This window comes from Quercus lobata, chromosome 4 (assembly GCF_001633185.2).
Source record: "Quercus lobata isolate SW786 chromosome 4, ValleyOak3.0 Primary Assembly, whole genome shotgun sequence".
Classification (NCBI taxonomy): Eukaryota; Viridiplantae; Streptophyta; class Magnoliopsida; order Fagales; family Fagaceae; genus Quercus; species Quercus lobata.
The window spans coordinates 59,205,499-59,225,267 of record NC_044907.1 but is presented as its reverse complement, the minus strand read 5'-3'; the positions used below and the strand labels follow the sequence as shown (position 1 = coordinate 59,225,267).

The following is a 19,769-nucleotide window of genomic DNA, read 5'->3' as shown; positions in this document are numbered from 1 at the left end:
CAAGAAATCATTGGGCAAAGCAAGAAAAGGCATGAGTCTCGCTCACCCACATCCCAAAAGTGCAAAGGGAGCGAAACCTGTTGCTATTGAAACTCGGGAGGTGCGGTTTGATGGAAGGAAGAAAAACCCTAATTTATGTTGGTTTGATGCTACGCTTGCTCTTATTTGTGTTGGTAATATACTAATTACTCAATATAAAATAAATAAAAGTCCAACCTGTGGGTCCAACCTTATCCAAGTGGGTTGGATTGGGTTAGATTTTTTTCTACCAGATCCTGGTAGGTCGAATTGAAAAAATCCTTTAACCTGACCCATACATTCCCTTACTTCTCTTTCACTAGAAGGAAAAAAAGTACAACAATACAAACCTCTTTATATGATTAACGAAAAGAATAAAGTTTTGTCCACGTTATTTTCACAATATAAAGGTGACAACAATTAAAGGTAGGTTAAAAAATTTAATCAATAAATAAAAATAAAAAACAATAACAACTTATTACCCAAAATTTATCATAAATAATTATGAAAATATCAGAGGTGAAGCAACATATAAAAGATGCGTGCCTGTCTGGTTGTTATAAAAGCGGAACTCGCCTTGAAAGGGCCCTATCACGGGAGGTATTATTGTCCAGGGGGAAAGATTAAGAAGCAATGGCATAAACAGTAAATAAAAGGCCGACTGAGTGCTATTTAATAAAACGCTACCACCCATTAACAGTAAACTTGTGATCCAACGTGTGGACTGTAAGGCGAAGACGAATTAGCTGAGAAAAAAAATATATGATGGGGTCTTTCATTTTTAGCCTCAGAATCAGATCCAACACAAGTATCTCTGAGCATAGCTGTTCTAACTTACTTTTAAATTACTATAATAAAAAAATGGTACGAAGTAATATTTGTTCAAAATATATGGACCATACGTAAATTCCGAAAATTCCCTTGTCCTTTGTTTTTTTATTTTTAAGTATCACACAAAAAATAAAAATCTAAAGATACCGATAAGACTCTTTTTACTTTTGTTGCAACAAACAACATTCTTTCACTTGTTTATGTGTTGGAAGATATTTTTCCATTTCAGGCAAGTTTGTCTTTGGTTCCCTCACTCTCTCTCAGCTGCTGCTTTCTTTAATGGTATTGCATTTACTTTTTTGAATTTCATTGAGTTTACTTCATTGGTCTATGTGTGCTTGTTTTTTTTTTTTTTTCAAAGGTTGTTCTTTTACACTTTTTGGTTACAGAAAATGGAAGTAAGGATTCATTTTCTGCACTTAAAATTGAAGCATTCATGTTGGATGGATGCTCTTTTATAGTAATGATGATGTTGGTTATGTGGTTTGTATATTTTTCTAATTTGAAGTTCAAGGAATGGTTGTAGTGAATTTTTTTTTTTTTTTAATTATTTATTTTTAAAATAAGGATATGTAGTTGAATTGCTTTCTCTCATGCTTTGAAGAGCAAATTCAAAGTGGGGTTTAATTGGTTTGCTTAATATCAAAAAGAAATGTTTGTTCTTTAAGAGAAGTGTGATTACTAATTCATGTATTATCACTTATGGATATTTCTATGCCATTCCAAAAGCATAATGTGCTTTTGATTTAATGGATCTGCTTAAATTGGAAAAATTCCACTTTCACAGTAAATAAATACAACTTATGCTTCTCTCTCTCTCCATTAGTTGAAAAGCTTTAATTCATTATTTCATTTTGTGTTGATATTGATTCAACTGATTTAGAATTCACCCCTCTTCCCTTTTAGGTTATTCTTTTTTGGAGCTGATGTTATTGTTGTTGTTGTTCTTTTTTTGGATGTCATCCTAAATTCCAGCCATGAATTCATCTTTTCCCCCCTTTTTCTAATTCTTGTATTTCAGCCATGAATTCATCTTTCCCCCCCTTTTTCTAATGTAATTTTCATTTGAGTAGGTCATTTGCACAACAAAACATTCATATTGATTAAATGGTGTGTTCCGACGGTATGAAACGAGCTGCAGAGGAAATGGCTGTAAATGATGCAGTAGGAAATGAAGAACTTAAAAGAAAAGATTTTGATCCTTCCCTGAAACCAGAGGGTCAAAATTTCTCGAGATCACCAGTGACCTGCTTATCTGTGAGAGGTGAATGGCTGGAGAGATCAGAAAATGATTGTTTGGCTGCCATGGAGGGGAAGGATTTAAATAGATGCATAGCTTCTTTAGATGGTTCTGAGCCTCTGACTACTAGTTCTACAATTGATACAGGGCTTTTTGTGGAAGAGTTAACAGTGGGAAATTATAGGAACCAAAATTTAGATTTAGTTAGTAGCCCCAACAAAGCTAAGCAGGGCCAGTGGCAATATCTATATCAGTTAGCAAGTGGGTCTAGAAGTAAGGGTTCACAGGGCGATTTGGCTTCTACTGGCAAGGATCAAATATTGTTGAGAGTCAGAGAAGAGTTAGTAACTATGAATTCTGACCCGAGGAGTCTGAAGCTTTTGTCGAGCAAGTTACTTGATCCTGCACCAAAGGGAGTTTTTGCATATATGAGGGCTAGTGAAGACAAGATTATCTCAAGCAATTCACTATCTACTACTCCTGCTCGATTGAAAACCTTGTCAACATCTAGCTTTTCTCAGCTATTTGTGAAGAAATCCTTGGCAGGAAAGGAATCTATCTGTGGAGCCCCAGAGGCCTGCAGTGGGTTTGGTGGTGCAATTGGGGACCAGAATGATGAAAAGCTGCACGATGTAACTAAGGTAGCTTCTAGTGCTTTATTAAAATTAAGTGCCAACAATGGTCAGTCTTCCACACATAGAATTGATAGGTCTGGTCCTGAACCGTTCAATGATGGGATCAGCCTAAGGGAATGGCTTAAACCTGGGCATAGTAAACTAAACAAAGCTGAAAGTGTGCTTATATTCAGGCAGATTGTGGAGTTAGTGGATTTCGCACACTCTCAAGGAGTTGTCTTAAATGACTTACGGCCATCTTGTTTCTTTTTACTGCAATCAAGGAGAGTTAAATACACTGGTTCCTCAACAGCCGTGAGAGAATTAGAGGGTGTGATGTGTCAAGAATCATTTCGGAAAAGGCCATTGGAACAAGATGAGCATGCCTACCTTAGTTTGGGTGCAAAGCAGCGAAGAATATGTGAGGAAATGAATTCTATTAGACAACAGCCTTACTTCATGACTAATGGTGGCTTAAGTACTAAATCAATGAAAGAGACTGAAATTTCAATCACTGGTCCAGAAGATTCAGGACACACTGAACTTCAGTCTCAAAACAATTCCAGCTGCCAAAATAAATCACTGGCTACACAGCAGACTATTCCTGTAACTGTTCACAGGTGCCAAAATAAATCACTGGCAGCACAACAGTACGTTTCTGCAACTGTTCAGTCAGAAGAGAAGTGGTATACTGGTCCAGAGGATCTCAATGAGAGAGGTTGCACATTTTCATCAAACATCTATGGTCTTGGTGTTCTTTTTTTTGAGGTGAGAATTTTATTTTTTTAATTGGTTTTGTAGTTATGTGTTTGTTGAAAGATAAGATTAAAATCCTAGAGTATTGCTTATTGCTTCTTTGTTAAGTTTTTTTTACATCAAACTTGATGCTTAAGCCAAGCATGTTAAATATAAGCTCGCTTTGCTGTGTATGAAAACCATTATATAAATTAAAATTGATATGAGATTTTGGTTATGAGGACCTTTTAAGACTGAATTTTTCTGGTATATGGCATCTGTACAGTGATATTATTATGTACCCCTACCAAGATATACCTATTTGTATCTTGGTATGGTGTAAGACATTCATTCATGGGGCCTGTGGAAGGGGTAGATTGGGAGCACCTGCTGAATATTTGAAGCCATGTTTCATATGCAGTAGCAATGATATCATTCAAATGTAAATGAGTTAAATCCTGAAGTAGCCCGATGAAGTAAAATATCCCATTGATATGATTGATTAGTGCACTTTGGGAGAGGCATTTCTAGCTTGAGTATGAATGCAATATAAATTTCTATGAATAGATTTGGCACAAGAAATGAAAATGCATCAATCTTCATTCACTCAATTGCTTCATATTCCTATTGATTAGTTCTTTATTTTTCTTTTTGGTACTTGGTTCTCTTAAATTTAAATTTTTCTCTTCAGATTCCATCCTAAAAATTGAATTGAAATACTATTTTAATACTAATGCAGCTTTTTATATCAGTTGCTCTGCATTTTTGAATCATGTGAGGCGCATTCTGCAGTGATGTTGGATTTGCGCCATCGGATTCTTCCACCAAATTTTCTCTCAGAAAATCCAAGGGAGGCGGGCTTTTGTCTTTGGCTTCTTCATCCTGAACCTTCATCTCGTCCAACAACTAGGTATCATTATAGGCAGCATTTCAGTTATTTTACCTTCTACCATTAAATTTCAAACTTCTCTAAACATTTTGTTAAATGTAGAGGTTGTAATCATTGAAGTATGAATATTTCAATACATTGGTACCACATTAAATATCAGAGATATGCACCAGAAGTTACAATTTTTGCTAAACACCCCCCCCCTCCCTGTGGGTGCCCCCCATTTTTTTGTCTTTGAGGTGTGTTTAGCAACCTATCCTAATTCTAGATTAAAGTATCTAGGTCTTGCTAGTCATTAATATTTTAGTAACTCAAGCTACCAGTATGCGGTATAATTGCACTTCTGCCAACTAATGATGAAGCCGAAGCATCTTGAGTCCTTAACCTCTTAGTTCATATGCAGTTCAGATATATTGTGTTAATTTTACATTTAGCTTAATTTTACATTTAGCTTCATTTAATATTATGAACATCAACGATCCTCTAATGGGAGACCTTCAAATGCTCAGCAAAAGTGGTTGAGGGTTTCAACTTGTAATCCAAATAGTTATTCATATTCTTAAATGTGGAATATTCCTACTCAAACCTATATAGTGTATATGCCTGACAATATCAGAGCTATTGTGTCGGGTTCCAGCATGATGAAGAACAAAGGCCCTGAATTTGTAGACAAGTGCTAGGTCCCACCTGGAAAATCTTCATGATAATAGATGTAGAATGGATTCAAGAAAAATAGCTCAGGGGTAGGATAATGTTCAGTTGCTGTTCTAGCCAGGTGAATCTATAGACCCTTATGAGGAAATGTTTATCAGTCGCTGAACCATCCATTGAAGGCTTCTGACATTTTTGACTGGAAAAACATGTTATTTGACCATCTATCTGTTGATTTTACTTTCCCCTGCACTTCTTGAAAATATAATATTACAAGCTGCAACTGTGTTTGATTAATTTTGTTAAATTTTGGATATCAACTGCTGCAATGTATTTGATTTGATGATAAATCCTGCTATTTCTTGGTCCATTACATGGTTTTAATGTGGCGGATTTAGAAGTTTTTTTATTTGCTGTGCCACAGTGAAATACTCCAGTCTGAACTGCTATTTGGATCCCAAGAATTGCATTCTGGGGATGATTTCTCAGTATCTGGTTCTGTTGATGATGGTGAATCAGAGCCATTACTTCATTTCCTAATTTCATTGAAAGAACAGAAACAGAATCATGCCTCCAAGTTAGCTGAAGATATAGAATGCTTAGAAGAAGATATTAAATTGGCTGAGAGAAGGCACTTAATAGGGACATCCACAGCTTTTTCTTGGGGACAGGAAGAAATTCCTAACGTAGGGAAATTGGGGTTCCATCTTCTAGATTCTATAAATTCAGGTGCGTCACCAAGATCATTTTCAGTTTCAAAATTAAATGAAGAAAGATTGATGAGAAATATTGGTCAGCTAGAGAATGCTTACTTCTCCATGAGATCCCAAATCCAGCTTAGAGAAAATGCCATTGCAGAACGCTCTGATAAAGAGGTGCTAAATAACCGAGAAAGGTGGACACATGTAAAAAATGAACATGAAAAACCAAGCAGAAATCAGAAAAGCGTTGATCGGCTTGGAGCCTTTTTTGAAGGTTTATGCAAGTTTTGTCACTATAGCAAGTTTGAAGTCTGTGGGACATTAAGAAATGGAGATCTTCTCAACTCTGCAAATGTGACTTGCTCTTTAAGTTTTGACCGCGATGAGGACTACCTTGCAACAGCTGGAGTATCAAAGAAAATCAAAATTTTTGAGTTTTCTGCTCTTTTAGATGACTCTGTCGATATCCATTATCCCATTGTTGAGATGTCAAATAAATCAAAGCTTAGCTGTGTTTGCTGGAACAACTACATCAAGAACTATCTGGCATCAACAGATTATGATGGTGTGGTTCAGGTGTGTATTCCTTACACATAATGTTTTTACTTGTTATATATGTTTAGTCTGTTTTCACTTTTCACCTGTGAGATAGGTGTTATATAATAATAATAAAATGGAAGTGTTTGACCTTTTGTATAGGCCTTCATATGCTGCCATATAGGCTTTTGATAGTTTAAATTTTTTCACATCAACATTGCACTAATTGTCAGAGTTATAAAGGGTTCTAAATTATTATATTTTGTTTAAAAAAAAAAAAACTGAATTATAACCCATTGTTCTGTTGGACAAAGAACCCAGACACTAAATGAATTCTATTTAAATTATATTTGGTCTTCTCAAATAAATTCTAATTAAATTACATCTGATCTTTATATTAGGCTCTCTATCCTAACTAGTGTAGTACACTACACAAGCCCTAAACCTAGTGTATTCAGGAAACCTAAACTTAGTGTAGTACAATAGTGAATTGGGCTTGGGCCCAATTGGGATTTAAACCTAATATTCTAAGTCTCTCCTTAAACTCTAAAATGGATTTCAAGGGACTAGCTTGAGTTTGGATACTAGATCCCAAAACCATCCCAGTGGATGAGATTTGGTGAAGATTCATCCAGTTGATTATGAGAAGCAATGGAGCAAAACTTTAAGATATCCTAAAGTAGATGATGATGGACATGAGAGGCAATGTAGTGAAGCTGTAATGTTAGACAATGGCAAATGAAGTAGTAGTCAATCTAAATGTGTTTGGTTCACTCATGGAAGAATATCATTGGCGCTATATGTATTGCATTACTGTTACCATAGTTGGTAGGAGTGGGAGAAGATGAACAGACACTTCTATCTTGTAGAAGCCAGTATGACCATAGAAGTTCAGATGTAGTATCAGAAAATGCCCTATATTCTGCTTCAGTGCTAGACTAAGCGACCATAGTCCGCTTTTTTGCTATGCCATGAGATAATAGAATCACCAAGTAGGAAGCCAGAAGACCATAGAAGAGTGCCCGTTTGTAAAGTCTCCTACCCATTCTGCCTCAGTGTAAGTGTGAATCATGAGAGGTGACTGGGAGGAGAAGTAAAGTTAATGGAATAGAATGACCTTGAGATATTGGAGAATGTGAAGAACTGTTGCATAGTGAGTGGATCAAGGTGCCATCATAAATTGGTTGACTATATGAACTGCATGTGAGTTATCAGGATGTGTCACTCTAAGCTACAAAAGACTCCTGACCATCAGCAGAAGGTAGCATCTTCAAGCGGTTCACCATCATGAGTAGAGTCATTTGCTAGGCTTTAGAAGTGTGTTATCATTTTCTATGAATGGTGATCTGATTGTGGAAGTATGTATGAAGCCTCAAGTCAAAATAATGAGAAAACTGTACATTGAACTGTGTGAAATAACTGTCCAATAGTAGTCATTGTATAGGCTCTCAATCCTTATAAGGGTACTGTTAAAAGAAAACCTAAACCAAGTGTAGTGAGGAAACCTTGGAGCCCTGTAATAGAGTAGCCATATTAAAGAAGATCACCTTATCATAATTTCCCTGATGCTTTTTGTGACTACCTGCAGTCAGAGAATGTCTCTAAGAGTGTACCTAAGTTCAATATGATGTTGGAGCAGGTCTGTATCCATAACTTTACTGAGTGACGCACTGCATTAGTACGTTTGATTAAATGGGTACTAGCCTACTGGCATTTGGCTGTAGTTTTTTTATATTAGGAAATATATGCATGATGATTGATGAGGAACTCAATTCCAAAACTATTTATTGCCATCTGTTTCCTTTTGAAAGATGCTTCACTTAGGGAATATTGATCCTTGTCTTTTATTTCATGTCACCAAAAGTTTTTATTTTTTATTTTTTGTCAGTGATATTTTTATCCTCGACCTTTTATTTGAGTTTAATAATATTCTTTAACAACTACTATTGGTGATTTTCTTGTAATCTAATGGGTATGGATGGAATCCAGATGTGGGATGCAGGCACTGGTCAAGGATTCTCTCAATACATGGAACACCAAAAGAGGGCTTGGTCTGTTGACTTTTCTCAATCCGACCCCACAAAGTTTGCAAGTGGAAGTGATGACTGTTCTGTGAAACTGTGGAGCATTAATGAGGCATGCTCTCTCGTGTCATCTAATAATGGCTTAGCTTGCTTGATATTAGTATTTCCATGAATTAAAATTTACAATTGCTGATTATTTATCCTTCTTGAGAATACTCAAAAGTGAAAGAGGGTAGGGGGGAAAGAGAACCCCAAGCGTAGGAGTTATGTTACACACAGAAACACACATACATCCATAGCCACCTATTTTTGTATGATTGGGCAAGAAATAAGTTTTTTCTCTCCTCATTGCCTTCTACAAGCATTTTTACATATGGGGCTATCCATCACAATTTGTTAGACCCACATAGGATTTATATTTTTGGTCTAGTTGGTCAACTGGAGTAACCGCTCAATGGAACCTTTTTTTATGATTATGTACTTCCTTTTAAATCAGTGTTGATCATTGGTATCAAGTATGATTAAGTGCCAAATTTGAGGTTCCCTTACTGACCTCAAGGTCCTAGTTATTCTATCATTTGAACTCATACTATTGCTTAAAAGTACTGTAATAATCTTTATGAGAGAATTTGTTATACAAAGTTAGGGGAGTGGTTCTAATGTGATTATTTGTGCAGAAAGATTCTATTGTCACCATTTGGAACCCGGCCAACGTCTGCTGTGTTCAGTTCTCGGCTTACTCTACTCATCTATTGGCTTTTGGATCTGCTGATTACAAGATTTACTGCTATGATCTTCGGCATACAAGAATCCCTTGGTGCACATTAGCTGATCATGGGAAAGCTGTCAGTTATGTAAAATTTTTAGATTCAGAAACCCTTGTTTCTGCATCTACTGACAATACTTTGAAGCTTTGGGATCTAAGTAAAACTAGCTCAACTGGGTTGTCCTCCACTGCTTGTAGCTTAACCTTTGTTGGTCATACTAATGAGAAGGTTGGTTTCTCTATATGATAATATTGGAATCTATATGTGTGTGTGTGTGTGTGTGTGTGTATAAAATAAAACTTAAAGGTGTGCATCTTCCACATTATTCATGAATTAGTTGAGTAGTCTTTCTTTATACTTGAAAGAGGAATCGAAGTACTTGTTTTGGCCAAAAAGTACATTTCGTTTTTGACAAATAAGTATTTGATTCATGCTTTTCACCTTGTCTCTTATGTAAAAGGCCCTTGATAAATTAAATGGCCCAAATATTGTAGTGTCTCGCCCTTTTGTGTGAAAATGGGTGAGGCCTTATCAATCTGGATGGGATGGCACCATCATAGATTATCTATTAGACACTATCACACACACAAGTGCCCACACATGAACACGAATGTGTATGTATCTGTATCAGTATGGGTGGTCTGTGTATGTTATATCTCTTTTTGAGCATTCACTATATAATTATTATTTCTAACTCCTTGTCTACTGCTTGCTCAGAATTTTGTCGGTTTGTCTGTTTTGGATGGATACATAGTATGTGGCTCAGAAACTAATGAGGTAAAATTGTTTGATGTCAAAATTCACTTTGATAATGTTAATTTTTTATTATGGGACTTATGTGGCATAAGCACTCTGATATTGGAGTGATTATAAAAAAGGCGTGGTAGTGCATGTTGCCTCATTGCAGAAAATTCTGATCTTGTAGTCATCATAAACTAAGAACTATCGAAATCCCTCGTCTTTTGGGAGTTTGGCATTCTAACATCTTAAATTATTACTTGTGAGAATGGATGCATTTATTACCATTAAAATTGCAGCACTTGAGTGCAGTTTTTTTAGTTATTTATTTTTTTATAATAGAAATCTAAAAATCTGTTTGGTTTGACAGGCTACCTGTTTCCTAAGATCCTTTCTCTTAAGGGAATTATGAAACTGCTTCTATGATGTGGGCTAGGTGCCAGCATTTAATTTATTAAATATTATCCAATTATAAGTTCTAGAATACTGATCGCGAGCAGCTGATACACACCCCATCAAGTAACACTAATGGGCTTTCCTATTAGAGATGTCATCCCTGTGTGAATAGCCAGAAGATACATAGATCCTTCATAACCTTTTTTTTTTTTTTTTTTTTTTTTTTGCAAGAATCAAGGCCTTATGTTCAACTTCTAACTGCAATTATTTCCCCTTTGTTTTTCAGGTATACAGCTATTATAGATCTCTGCCAATGCCAATCACTTCTTACAAATTTGGATCAACTGATCCTGTTTCTGGAAATGATATTGGTGATGATAAGGGACAGTTTGTTTCTAGTGTCTGTTGGGGAAAAAAGTCCAATGTGGTTGTTGCTGCTAACTCAAGTGGAAGCATGAAACTATTGCAGATGGTGTGAGAAACATTGTTCTCTCTATGTTTGTAATAGCAATCAGTTCTGTTCCTCAAACATATCACCTTAGCTTGCTAGTGACAACAATTAATCTAAAGTCCTCTTTGGTTGGAAATGAGTTGGACCAGAAATTTGCTCTGGTTGAAGGCTAAGAGAGGGAACAAAGTTGTTATGGAGCCTTCTAAGTTGCTTTTTATAGTTGTCTTGCATCCACATGGCATTGCACAGGACAAAGAAATCCATTAACCTGCCGATTCTGGCTGTTGCTCTTTGATGAGTACTCCACGTTACACCCTTACTGTTGAGATCAGAGATTAGTGGAAGTTGACAAGATATGGGCATAGCTGGTACAAAACCAGGGTTTGAGTTGCACTACCTCAAAAAATTAGAAGCTAAGTGAATAAAGATCATAGTACTCTTCAATGAATGATTCCAGTCATTTTTACCAGAGATCTTTTAGACAAGTTAACAAGGTTCGCTGGAGTTGGAGAAGATTCACGAGCTGTGGTATCAATAATTTTTTGAGTGGCGTATATCCTGCACAAGCAGTTACCTTGCCAACAAACCAGTAGCAGAAAAGGAATGTAAATTAACTTTAATTATTAAGAAGGGTTTAGGTTATACCATGTGTTACTGTATATTTATGTGGCTATGTAGTCTTCCGATTAAAATTTTCAAGTAGTGAGATATGTTTTACCAGGGTGGCCTCTCCTGATAAAGGAAGTTTTTTATACCATATGGATTTTAATTAGCTCCGCATTAACTTGTGATTTAGCCAAGTATTGTATGATATGATACATGCTTACCAAAAATGTGACATCTATTTAGCATGTCAGTGCAGATATGTTCAGATGTAACTTTGCTCATTCTTCTGGGCATGTTTTCTGCTTAACAGCAGTTCAATTACTTAATCCCCACATTGTAGTTTCTTTTATTTTTTGTGTTGAACTCTTTCTCCCTCCCTCCCTCTCTCTCTCTCTCTCTCTCTCTCTCTCTCTCTCCAATGAATAAAAAAACCGAAATAAAAATAAAATCCTTTTCACACAAAATAAAGAATAATACAGATGTAATGAGTTGCTGCAGGGCATACTGAACTGTACATCTTTTCAAAAAATCTAATATTATAATCTGAGCAAAAATGCCCTACTCTACGGCCAAACATTTCTGATCTAACAATTCACTATTTTTCTTTTTTTTTTTTGTTGGCTGAGAATCTAACAATTAACGTGATGTCTAGAAGTTAAAAGAGTGAAGCTGTTGCTGAGGCAAATGGTTTGGTAAGATTTAAGACTATGGGAGTTCGGAATCTGAGGCGGCATGACCAGATGATGATCTACGTATTCTTGGACTCATCATTGTTGGACTAATCACCATCAGCTGGCCCTCTGAACTCATTCTCATACTACGCCCACAAGGGGAAAGTTGTGGAGGCCTTACTGATCGTCCTTTTGGTGTTCCTGTATAACAGAATCCACATGAAAATGGATAATATTTTCAAAAGAATGTCTCCAGTTCCAGAATAAGTTAATGTCTGAAGCATCTGAAACTCAATCTCAGATTGCAAAAACTACTGGAATGTGATTGATTAGTGTCATAGCAAAGTAATAAACAGGACCAAGAACACTGAAACAGTAAAATAGTTTAAGCATGTGAGTAAATTTTGACCGCCAGATTAACTTAATGACCAGGTGCCACATAAACTTCAGTATACATTCTATGCATAATTCTAGAATATCTTTGATAGAATTGCATTCTTTGAATCTTTCTCCTTCTTTACTTTGTGTTCAATAAAGTGATGATAGGAGAGTATGCTAGAGAGCAGAACATTTTTTTTTTTTTTTTTTAAATTACATAGACTATTATGTTCATACTTCCCAGACCTTTTACATGGAAAATCAATCACGAAACCAATTTAGAAGCAGTACAAGTTGTTTCCACTTTTTCTTTTTCTTTTTTTCGCAAAAGTAGTTGTTGCAGAGTTTTGAACAATTCTAGTTCTTCACAACTTGCATCTGATATGTTGTAATGAAAAACATTTACATGATATTTTCTTACTCAGCTGCAGGTTAAAGTGGATAGCCAGCATATTTATAGTCTGTCTAAATTAGTTGGCACTGTTTTGCATTTTCTCCTAGTGTCAAATTCCATATTACATAGATGAAGAACTTGAAATGATGGGCTTAAAAGGTGTATTATTTAAAGAAATAACTGTTCAGAGATTGTTAAATCTGTTGTGATTCCTGGCATTATAAGCATTATACTCTTCCAAATAATTAATATTATTCTAAATTATTCTAGAGAAATAGTTATGAATGAATAAACAAGAAGAGCACCTGCTTGTTTGTTTGCCTTCAAATCTAAAGATTTCCTTGACATAAAGGTTTTCTTGCTATCAGGTGAAGCTAAAGCCTTCCTGTCATTTGCTGGCAAGAATATTGGATCATCCATTATGGTCACATTTTCATCCCCACAAGCTGATGCTCCATCACTTCCTGATTCTGAATTATCTTTTAGGCTTGTATTTGTTCTCTTTTTCTCCTCAATTCTATAAACAAACATCTGAAATGGGATCTGTGTTATAGGCAATGGATCAGAACTCCCCCAGAAAGAGAGTTTCCTCGAAAGCCCTGACTCAATGTCACAGTAATCTACCAATGGCATTGGTGGGTCAGGCTGGCTATTGTAATCAGGATTCAAAGCTAGGAACCGTTTTGTGTAGCGAAGAATCCTACAAATGGATGAGAAGCTTGGCCTTTGATTTGGATCAGTATGCCAACATCTCTTTGTCAAATTGGTCAGATATTTTGGTGCGTAGAACGGAAAAAGTGGCCTCTCCCCTGCCCTAATGTTTCGACTCATTTTGTCTCCTTGAAGATGGCTATCCTCAAAAGGAACTTTCCCAGTTAAAAGTTCAAAGCAAACCATTCCAAAACTGTATACATCAGACTTTTCTGTGTACTTGGAATTCTCAGCACTTCCTGTCTGTTCTTGCTCTTCCAGAACTTCAGGCGCGTACCAAATGAATGGGAGGGTTCCAGTTCCACATTGATTTGAAGAGCTCTTTTGGATGCCATTTTTAATATAGGATAGTCCAAACCCTGAAAGCTTAGCATGAAAGAAACCTTCTGTTGAGGTGGCTCTTGCTTTGACAAGAATGTTAGAAGGATTCAAATCTCCATGGTAAATTTTCTTTGAGTGAAGATATTCCATTCCTCTTGCAATTTGAAGCATAAGATCAAGTGCAACAGCAAGAGAAAATGGATTCCGCTTTCTTGGGCCAGAAATCTCTTTGATGTAATTGGAGAGGTCTTTGTTCATGAGTTCCATAACCAGAAAACACTCTTTCTTTTCCTCGTCGGTAAAGCCACAAAAATAGTTCATTATATTTGGGTGGGAAAGAGACAATAATGAAGAAATCTCTGGAATATGAGGTTCAATATTCCCGAAAAAGTGTCTTATGGCAAAGCTTTCTCCCAACCATAGGATCTCCTTATACTGACTGCCACCCCCTAACCGCCGCCTCACCATGTAATCCTTAGACCCTACAAGGATTGAAGTTGGCAAGAGTTTTCCATTCAGAGGCTCTGATCCGTCTAAGTTTCTGAAAAGGAGATTAATGAGTTGCTTGTCATACTTTGATGCACCCAAAGCTTTCTTTTCCTGGATTTTGTTTAGAAGCATCCATCTATCTTCCTTCCAAACTGTGTCAATTCGATTGCAAAAATCATGAGCAATGAGGTATTGCTTTCCGAATTTCCATTGGAAAAGTTTCAAATCTTTATATTCTCCTTTGTACTTGTTCGAGTGCACAAGTTTCTTCCTTTGAATATCATCCTGATCCCAACCAGATAACTCTCCTGCAATCTCAATTGCTTCGATGACAATTGGAATACAGCTAAGCAAGTTGTGGATGTGAAACTCAATGCAGTCAGTGTTCTGATAGAGGGTAATGGCTTTAGCCCACCAATCCTTGGTTTCCAAGCACTGCTTAATATAGGCTTCTCCTTCCTTGAATATCTTTTGGAGTTCCCTCAAAGGCCGCTCAAGGACTTTCCATTTCATGTGCTTTTCTTCAAACCTCAAGTTCTGTCTCATCTCCTCTGCTATTGATTCATATGCGAAACTGAAGATATCAAGCAACAAACTGCACTGCCTCGAGTTGATTTGGATATTGTCTCTGAAAACCATTAGAGTTTTCAAGCTCCCTAGTACCTCCCCAATCTGTCGAAATTGCTCCATCCCCTGATCAAACTACACAGATTTGATAAAGGGTTTCAAAGTTAACAAAAATTGATCATATGTACTCATCAGAAATCCCATGGTTTATTCGCACAAGAGAGACCAAAGCAATCAATGAATGTTGGAAAAAAAAAAAATGAAACCCGACAGAAACGATAATTAAATGGTAATACTAACTAACCAGTTTGTATCGTAATGTGCAATGGTAATGGAGATGACAACAATCAAATGTTCAAAATTCTTTCTCGGTGGCAAGCCGAGAAATTTGAGCTCCTTCTAAGAAAAAGTGTAGCTGTGAAGGTATCACCGCCAAAAATGGTTAATTGACGATGACAAAATTCCTCTAAATCCTCAAAAAATTCGAACATAAGTTGGCAAATTCCGTAGAAACTAGAAAGAAATCACCTCGCTGTAATCAAAAAAGAGATTTTGATGAACAAGAATAGGCAAAATCTGAACTGTAGCTATGAAAATTTTCTTAAAACTTATTTCATTGTTAGGAAGTAATGGATGCAACAACACTTGTGGTGGTGGATGGTCCTATGTTTGTTCCGCGAGATTCGATGTTCTAGTTTGAATATAGTAAGGTGTCGGTCAACTGACCAACCGTTCCAACGGATATTTAATAATTATCTACGCGCCTATTCTTTCATTTTTAACTGACTGCGCGTTTGGTTTGGTAAATGTATCTTATCTAATTTCCCACTACAAAACAAAGTTTTCATCTAGACCGATTTCAAATGTTAGGTAACAATTTCAGAAGTTAGAAAAACTTTCCTCCAAATCAATCTAGAACTGAAAATATTTATCGGACAACGGTTGAGAAAATATTAAATAACTCTCCTTGGGTTAGGAGAAATTATAAGATCCACACAGTGGACAAGTGATGTGGTTTACCATTTCACTAAAAAACTTCCACTTGTTTAAAATTGTTAGTTATAAAAATTTTTTAAGCAGAAAATAATTACTGACTCAGCAATTTTAAACAAGTGGAAGGTTTTTAGTGGAATGGTGGACAAATGACGTGGTCTACCAGAGTACTCTATAATTTCTCCTGGGCTAGGCAATATTAGCACTGAAAGGGTAGACTTATTCTTTAATGTGCAAAACCCTTGTTTACACAAAATGGGTCTTGAAACGTCAAAAATTTCATCCAAAAGACTAAATGGTCCATTCAACCAACTAGGATTAAAAAGCCCATGTCAAGATCTTTAAATTCAAGCAAGAGGGAAGGAAGCCCAAATGACCAAACCCAACCCTCCAAGAAGCCACACACACATAATCAAAAGCGAAAGACCTTGTAGCTGAATTGGCACCTCCCCATGTACAAAGTGCTTGGAGGTCTAGGGGGAAAGGATTCAAGTTGCGGGGTTAGCAGCATGTTGTAATTATTCTAAAAAAAAAAAAAAAAAAAAAAGCGAAAACACCATTTTGGGGTCAATCGATTTAGTCCCTACATTTTGGTAGTTGTCAATTTGGTACCTATTATTTTCAATTTACAGTCAATTTAATCCTTACCATTAACTCACTAATAGAAAATACCTCTATGGCAAACGGTTTGCACAATTGACATGTTTAATTTTAAAAAATTAAATGAGATCTGATGTGTCTAAATTTTAATGGTCACATAATGCTTAGATGTCAAAATAATTCACATCAGTTTTAAAAAATATTTTTATTTTCTTTACTTTCTTTATTTTTTCTTTTAATTTTCTTACAATTCCTAATGCTTTAGAATTTCATTTTATTTTATGTTCTTCATTGTTCTTCTTCCCCAAACCTAGAATTTGCAGTTTGTGCGAATCCTTGTGGGAAACCTTGGTGTGAAGTTTCCCATAGCATCCAAATTCTCCTTCTCTGGAGTCCACTCCTCCACATCTCCATGTTCCTACAAGATCAGTCTCAAGAACTTCCCCACCCAATTCAATACTCAAGAAAACCAAACCCACTTGTAAACACTTCATTTTGTACCCGATTAACAAACTTTAGTCCCCATTCCCAATGATGAGCTTGGGTCTGATTGGAGGACTGGGCGATGTGGGTCTGATCGGAGGACTGGGCAGAGGCGTGGGTCGGAGGTGTGGATCGGCGGCTTGGGGCTTGGGCCGGTGACGTTGCAGCCGGCAGAGGGGCACAGACTGGGCAATGGGGCTTGGGGAGATCGACGATGGGGCTTGGCATGGGTCGGCGACCTGGGTCGATGGAACAAGTTGGCGGTGAGGGAGCTGGCCGACAAGCTGAGGGATGAGGGACATGAGGAAGGCTGGCGAGCTAAAGAGAAAAAAAAAATTGAGGAAGAAAGAAGAAAGAAGAGAAGCTAGAGAGAGAGAGAGAAAAGGAAAGGAATATTTTAATGAGAGAGGAGAGAGAAGTGTAATAAATTTTTTTTTTTTATTTTTTTAGCTTTGAGCTACAATGCACATCTAAAGATAGATGTGCACTGTAGCTGAGGAGCTAAATCTTTTAGATTTAACTCCACTACTGCATAATGGTTTCTTGGTGTTTGAGAGCTAAAAAATAGCATTATACCTATATAGTACCACCGCTGTGAGTGCTCTTATGCCTCCAAACTAAAATCCTAGCTAGAGATAGAGGATTTTTCACCTAAACTCTTCCAAAACTCTTTCTTTCTCTTAATCTTCTGCACATCAAGCATTAAGCACATTTTTTGGTTCTTCAAAAAACTTTCTCTAGTACTCATTAGGGACGAAACTACTTTCTAATCAAAATCAAAAACTTTTTCAAACAATCTTTTCTAGAACATCTTTTTATTTTGAGTTGTGATTACCTATGAACTATTGAATCCTTTGATTTTCTTGATATCTCATTGAATCTTGTTGTGTAGACACTGAAGGGCTGGTTAAATATCAACCAAGTTGTGTTCTATAAGTAAGGTGAGTCTCTCTTCATGGCTCTTCCTTAATATGGATCCTTTATAACTTGTGTTCTTATTGTTCTTGATTGGTTGATATGTTATGCATGCTTGATTTTTATCTGTTGTGTCTCACCTTGTTTTGAATGAAAAGTTGAATTAATTTATTAGAGGCATGTTAGGTTTTGTTTGATTGTTGTTTTGTTGCTTGATTTAAAAATGTATTTCTAAGCATGTATGCATGCGCATGCTTTATGTATACATATGCATACTTCGTGTATGCGCACACTTATGCTCATGCCTAGAAATGCAAATTTAGGGTTCTTCTTGATTTTGTTTGTTTTGCTTTGTTTTAATCCTCTATTTAGGTCTCATTGAGTCTAATTTTCACATGTTTAGCATTAGGATTAGTAGAATAACGTGTTTCACGTGCTTGGATTGATAAATTTATAATTAGGGTTTATGTCTTGGTTGAATCACATGAACATTCATGAGAACTTGAACATGCATTGATGCATAAGTACTGAAGTGTTATGGTGCAACGAGGTAAGTAAGGTAAGTCATGCATAATTACATGAACATGCATTTGATTTGGATGATGAGCATGATATGGTTGATGAACATGATGCTATGCTTGGATTTTTGGGATATGCTTGATCTTAATGCCTTGTTGATGTATACCTTGTGATATGGTGTAACGAGGTAAGTAAGGTAAGTCATGCATAATTACATGAACATGCATTTGATTTGGATGATGAGCAAGATATGGTTGATGAACATGATGCTATGCTTGGATTTTTGGGATATGCTTGATCTTAATGCCTTGTTAATGTATACCATGTGATATACTTGCTACCCTTAGGTATATTTTGCTAGATGAATGGTAGGGTTTTTATGCTATGGATGAGCGTGAGACATTTGCCATGTTTGGATGTTAAATACATGTTAGTGTGTGTGAGTTTAGAATAATATATTAGAGGATCCTTTGATGGGATTAGGATTTAAAACACAATGAGTGGAGGCTGACCTACGAGTCGGGTGGGGTTGGGTGCCAAACACCTTCCCATCCCCATATCCAAACTCTGAACACGTGATCTGGTAAAGATTAGTCATTCCTCAAGGGTGCTACATTTATGGTTCCTAGACCTAATCTAGGTGGCAACTCCATTTACATCCTCTGCGATGGTCCACCCTAGGCCAAGGTGTACTTCCCACTAATTTGGAGAAACCCAAAGCCTGTCGCAGGTGCTTGCACCCATAGTGCAACTCCACTAGGGATAGAGAAGCTTGACTCTAACGTGTTCCATTTCCTAATCCTAACAAAGCCTTTTTCAATATTATTTTGCACACACTTTCACTTGGTTCTTTTGTCCATTTACCATGGTTGGTGATGAATGGGAAAGTTGAAGCTTCATTTAGGGCCAAGACTTTCCGAAGTTCATCCCACTAACTCCTAATTCGTGCAATTGCTTATTATGAACTTTGAGTATGTGGGCACATAGGAGTACGCCTTGGCCGAGTGGACCGTGGCGGAGAAAAAAATTAGAGTTGCCACCTAGATTAGGTCTAGGAACCATATTGGGTCTTTTGTGCCTGGCTTATGGACCAGCCTCCATTATGTGTTGCTATGTCATATTTAAATAAAGAAGTTATTAAAAAAACCCTAGTCCGTAACCTAAGCATACATCATGCATTTAAGGAAATAACATACACAACATATTAAATATCATACCATAATATAAAGAGAAAACAAATACAACACAATCAAACATATTATATTAAAAAAGGAAAAGATAATAATTAAATAAAACACACAAGGAAAAAATATCAAATAAATCAAACATGGAAAAAAATACTAAAACAAACATAGAAAATAATTAAACACAATATATTAACCTAAACAAAGTAAAACAGAATCAAAGAACATGTGAAAAATGATTAAATAAATAAAAACAAGATTTTTGCCCTAATATGCGTTCGGGGTGCGTACACATATACGCATACTCAACTATGCATACGCATGGTCAAACCACACACACGCATCC

The 19,769-nt window shown here is 36.4% G+C and overlaps 2 protein-coding genes across 4 annotated transcripts; one reads left to right on the top strand and one right to left on the bottom strand.

Annotated features, from left to right (window-relative positions):
* The first annotated feature begins 817 nt into the window (after positions 1-817).
* Positions 818-11,530, top strand: LOC115988007 (protein SUPPRESSOR OF PHYA-105 1-like). 2 transcript variants are annotated; one of them, XM_031111635.1, is made up of 8 exons: positions 818-1,078; positions 1,923-3,471; positions 4,191-4,348; positions 5,403-6,255; positions 8,206-8,352; positions 8,918-9,235; positions 9,725-9,784; positions 10,428-11,530. In XM_031111635.1, the coding sequence occupies exons 2-8, from the start codon at positions 1,957-1,959 to the stop codon at positions 10,617-10,619; spliced, it is 3,243 nt and encodes a 1,080-aa protein (XP_030967495.1). In that variant the 5' UTR covers positions 818-1,078; positions 1,923-1,956; the 3' UTR covers positions 10,620-11,530. The 2 variants fall into 2 exon arrangements, with proteins under 2 accessions (XP_030967495.1, XP_030967494.1); XM_031111634.1 differs by having other exon boundaries at positions 818-1,131.
* Positions 11,531-11,661: 131 nt separating this feature from the next.
* LOC115984020 (mitogen-activated protein kinase kinase kinase 7-like) lies at positions 11,662-15,418 on the bottom strand. 2 transcript variants are annotated; one of them, XM_031106894.1, is made up of 3 exons: positions 15,034-15,418; positions 12,947-14,864; positions 11,662-12,070 (listed from the first exon to the last, which is right to left on the bottom strand). In XM_031106894.1, exons 2-3 carry the CDS (start codon positions 14,850-14,852, stop codon positions 11,904-11,906), a joined length of 2,073 nt encoding a protein of 690 aa, XP_030962754.1. In that variant the 5' UTR covers positions 14,853-14,864; positions 15,034-15,418; the 3' UTR covers positions 11,662-11,903. The 2 variants fall into 2 exon arrangements, with proteins under 2 accessions (XP_030962754.1, XP_030962756.1); XM_031106896.1 differs by having other exon boundaries at positions 12,947-14,855.
* Positions 15,419-19,769: the final 4,351 nt, after the last annotated feature.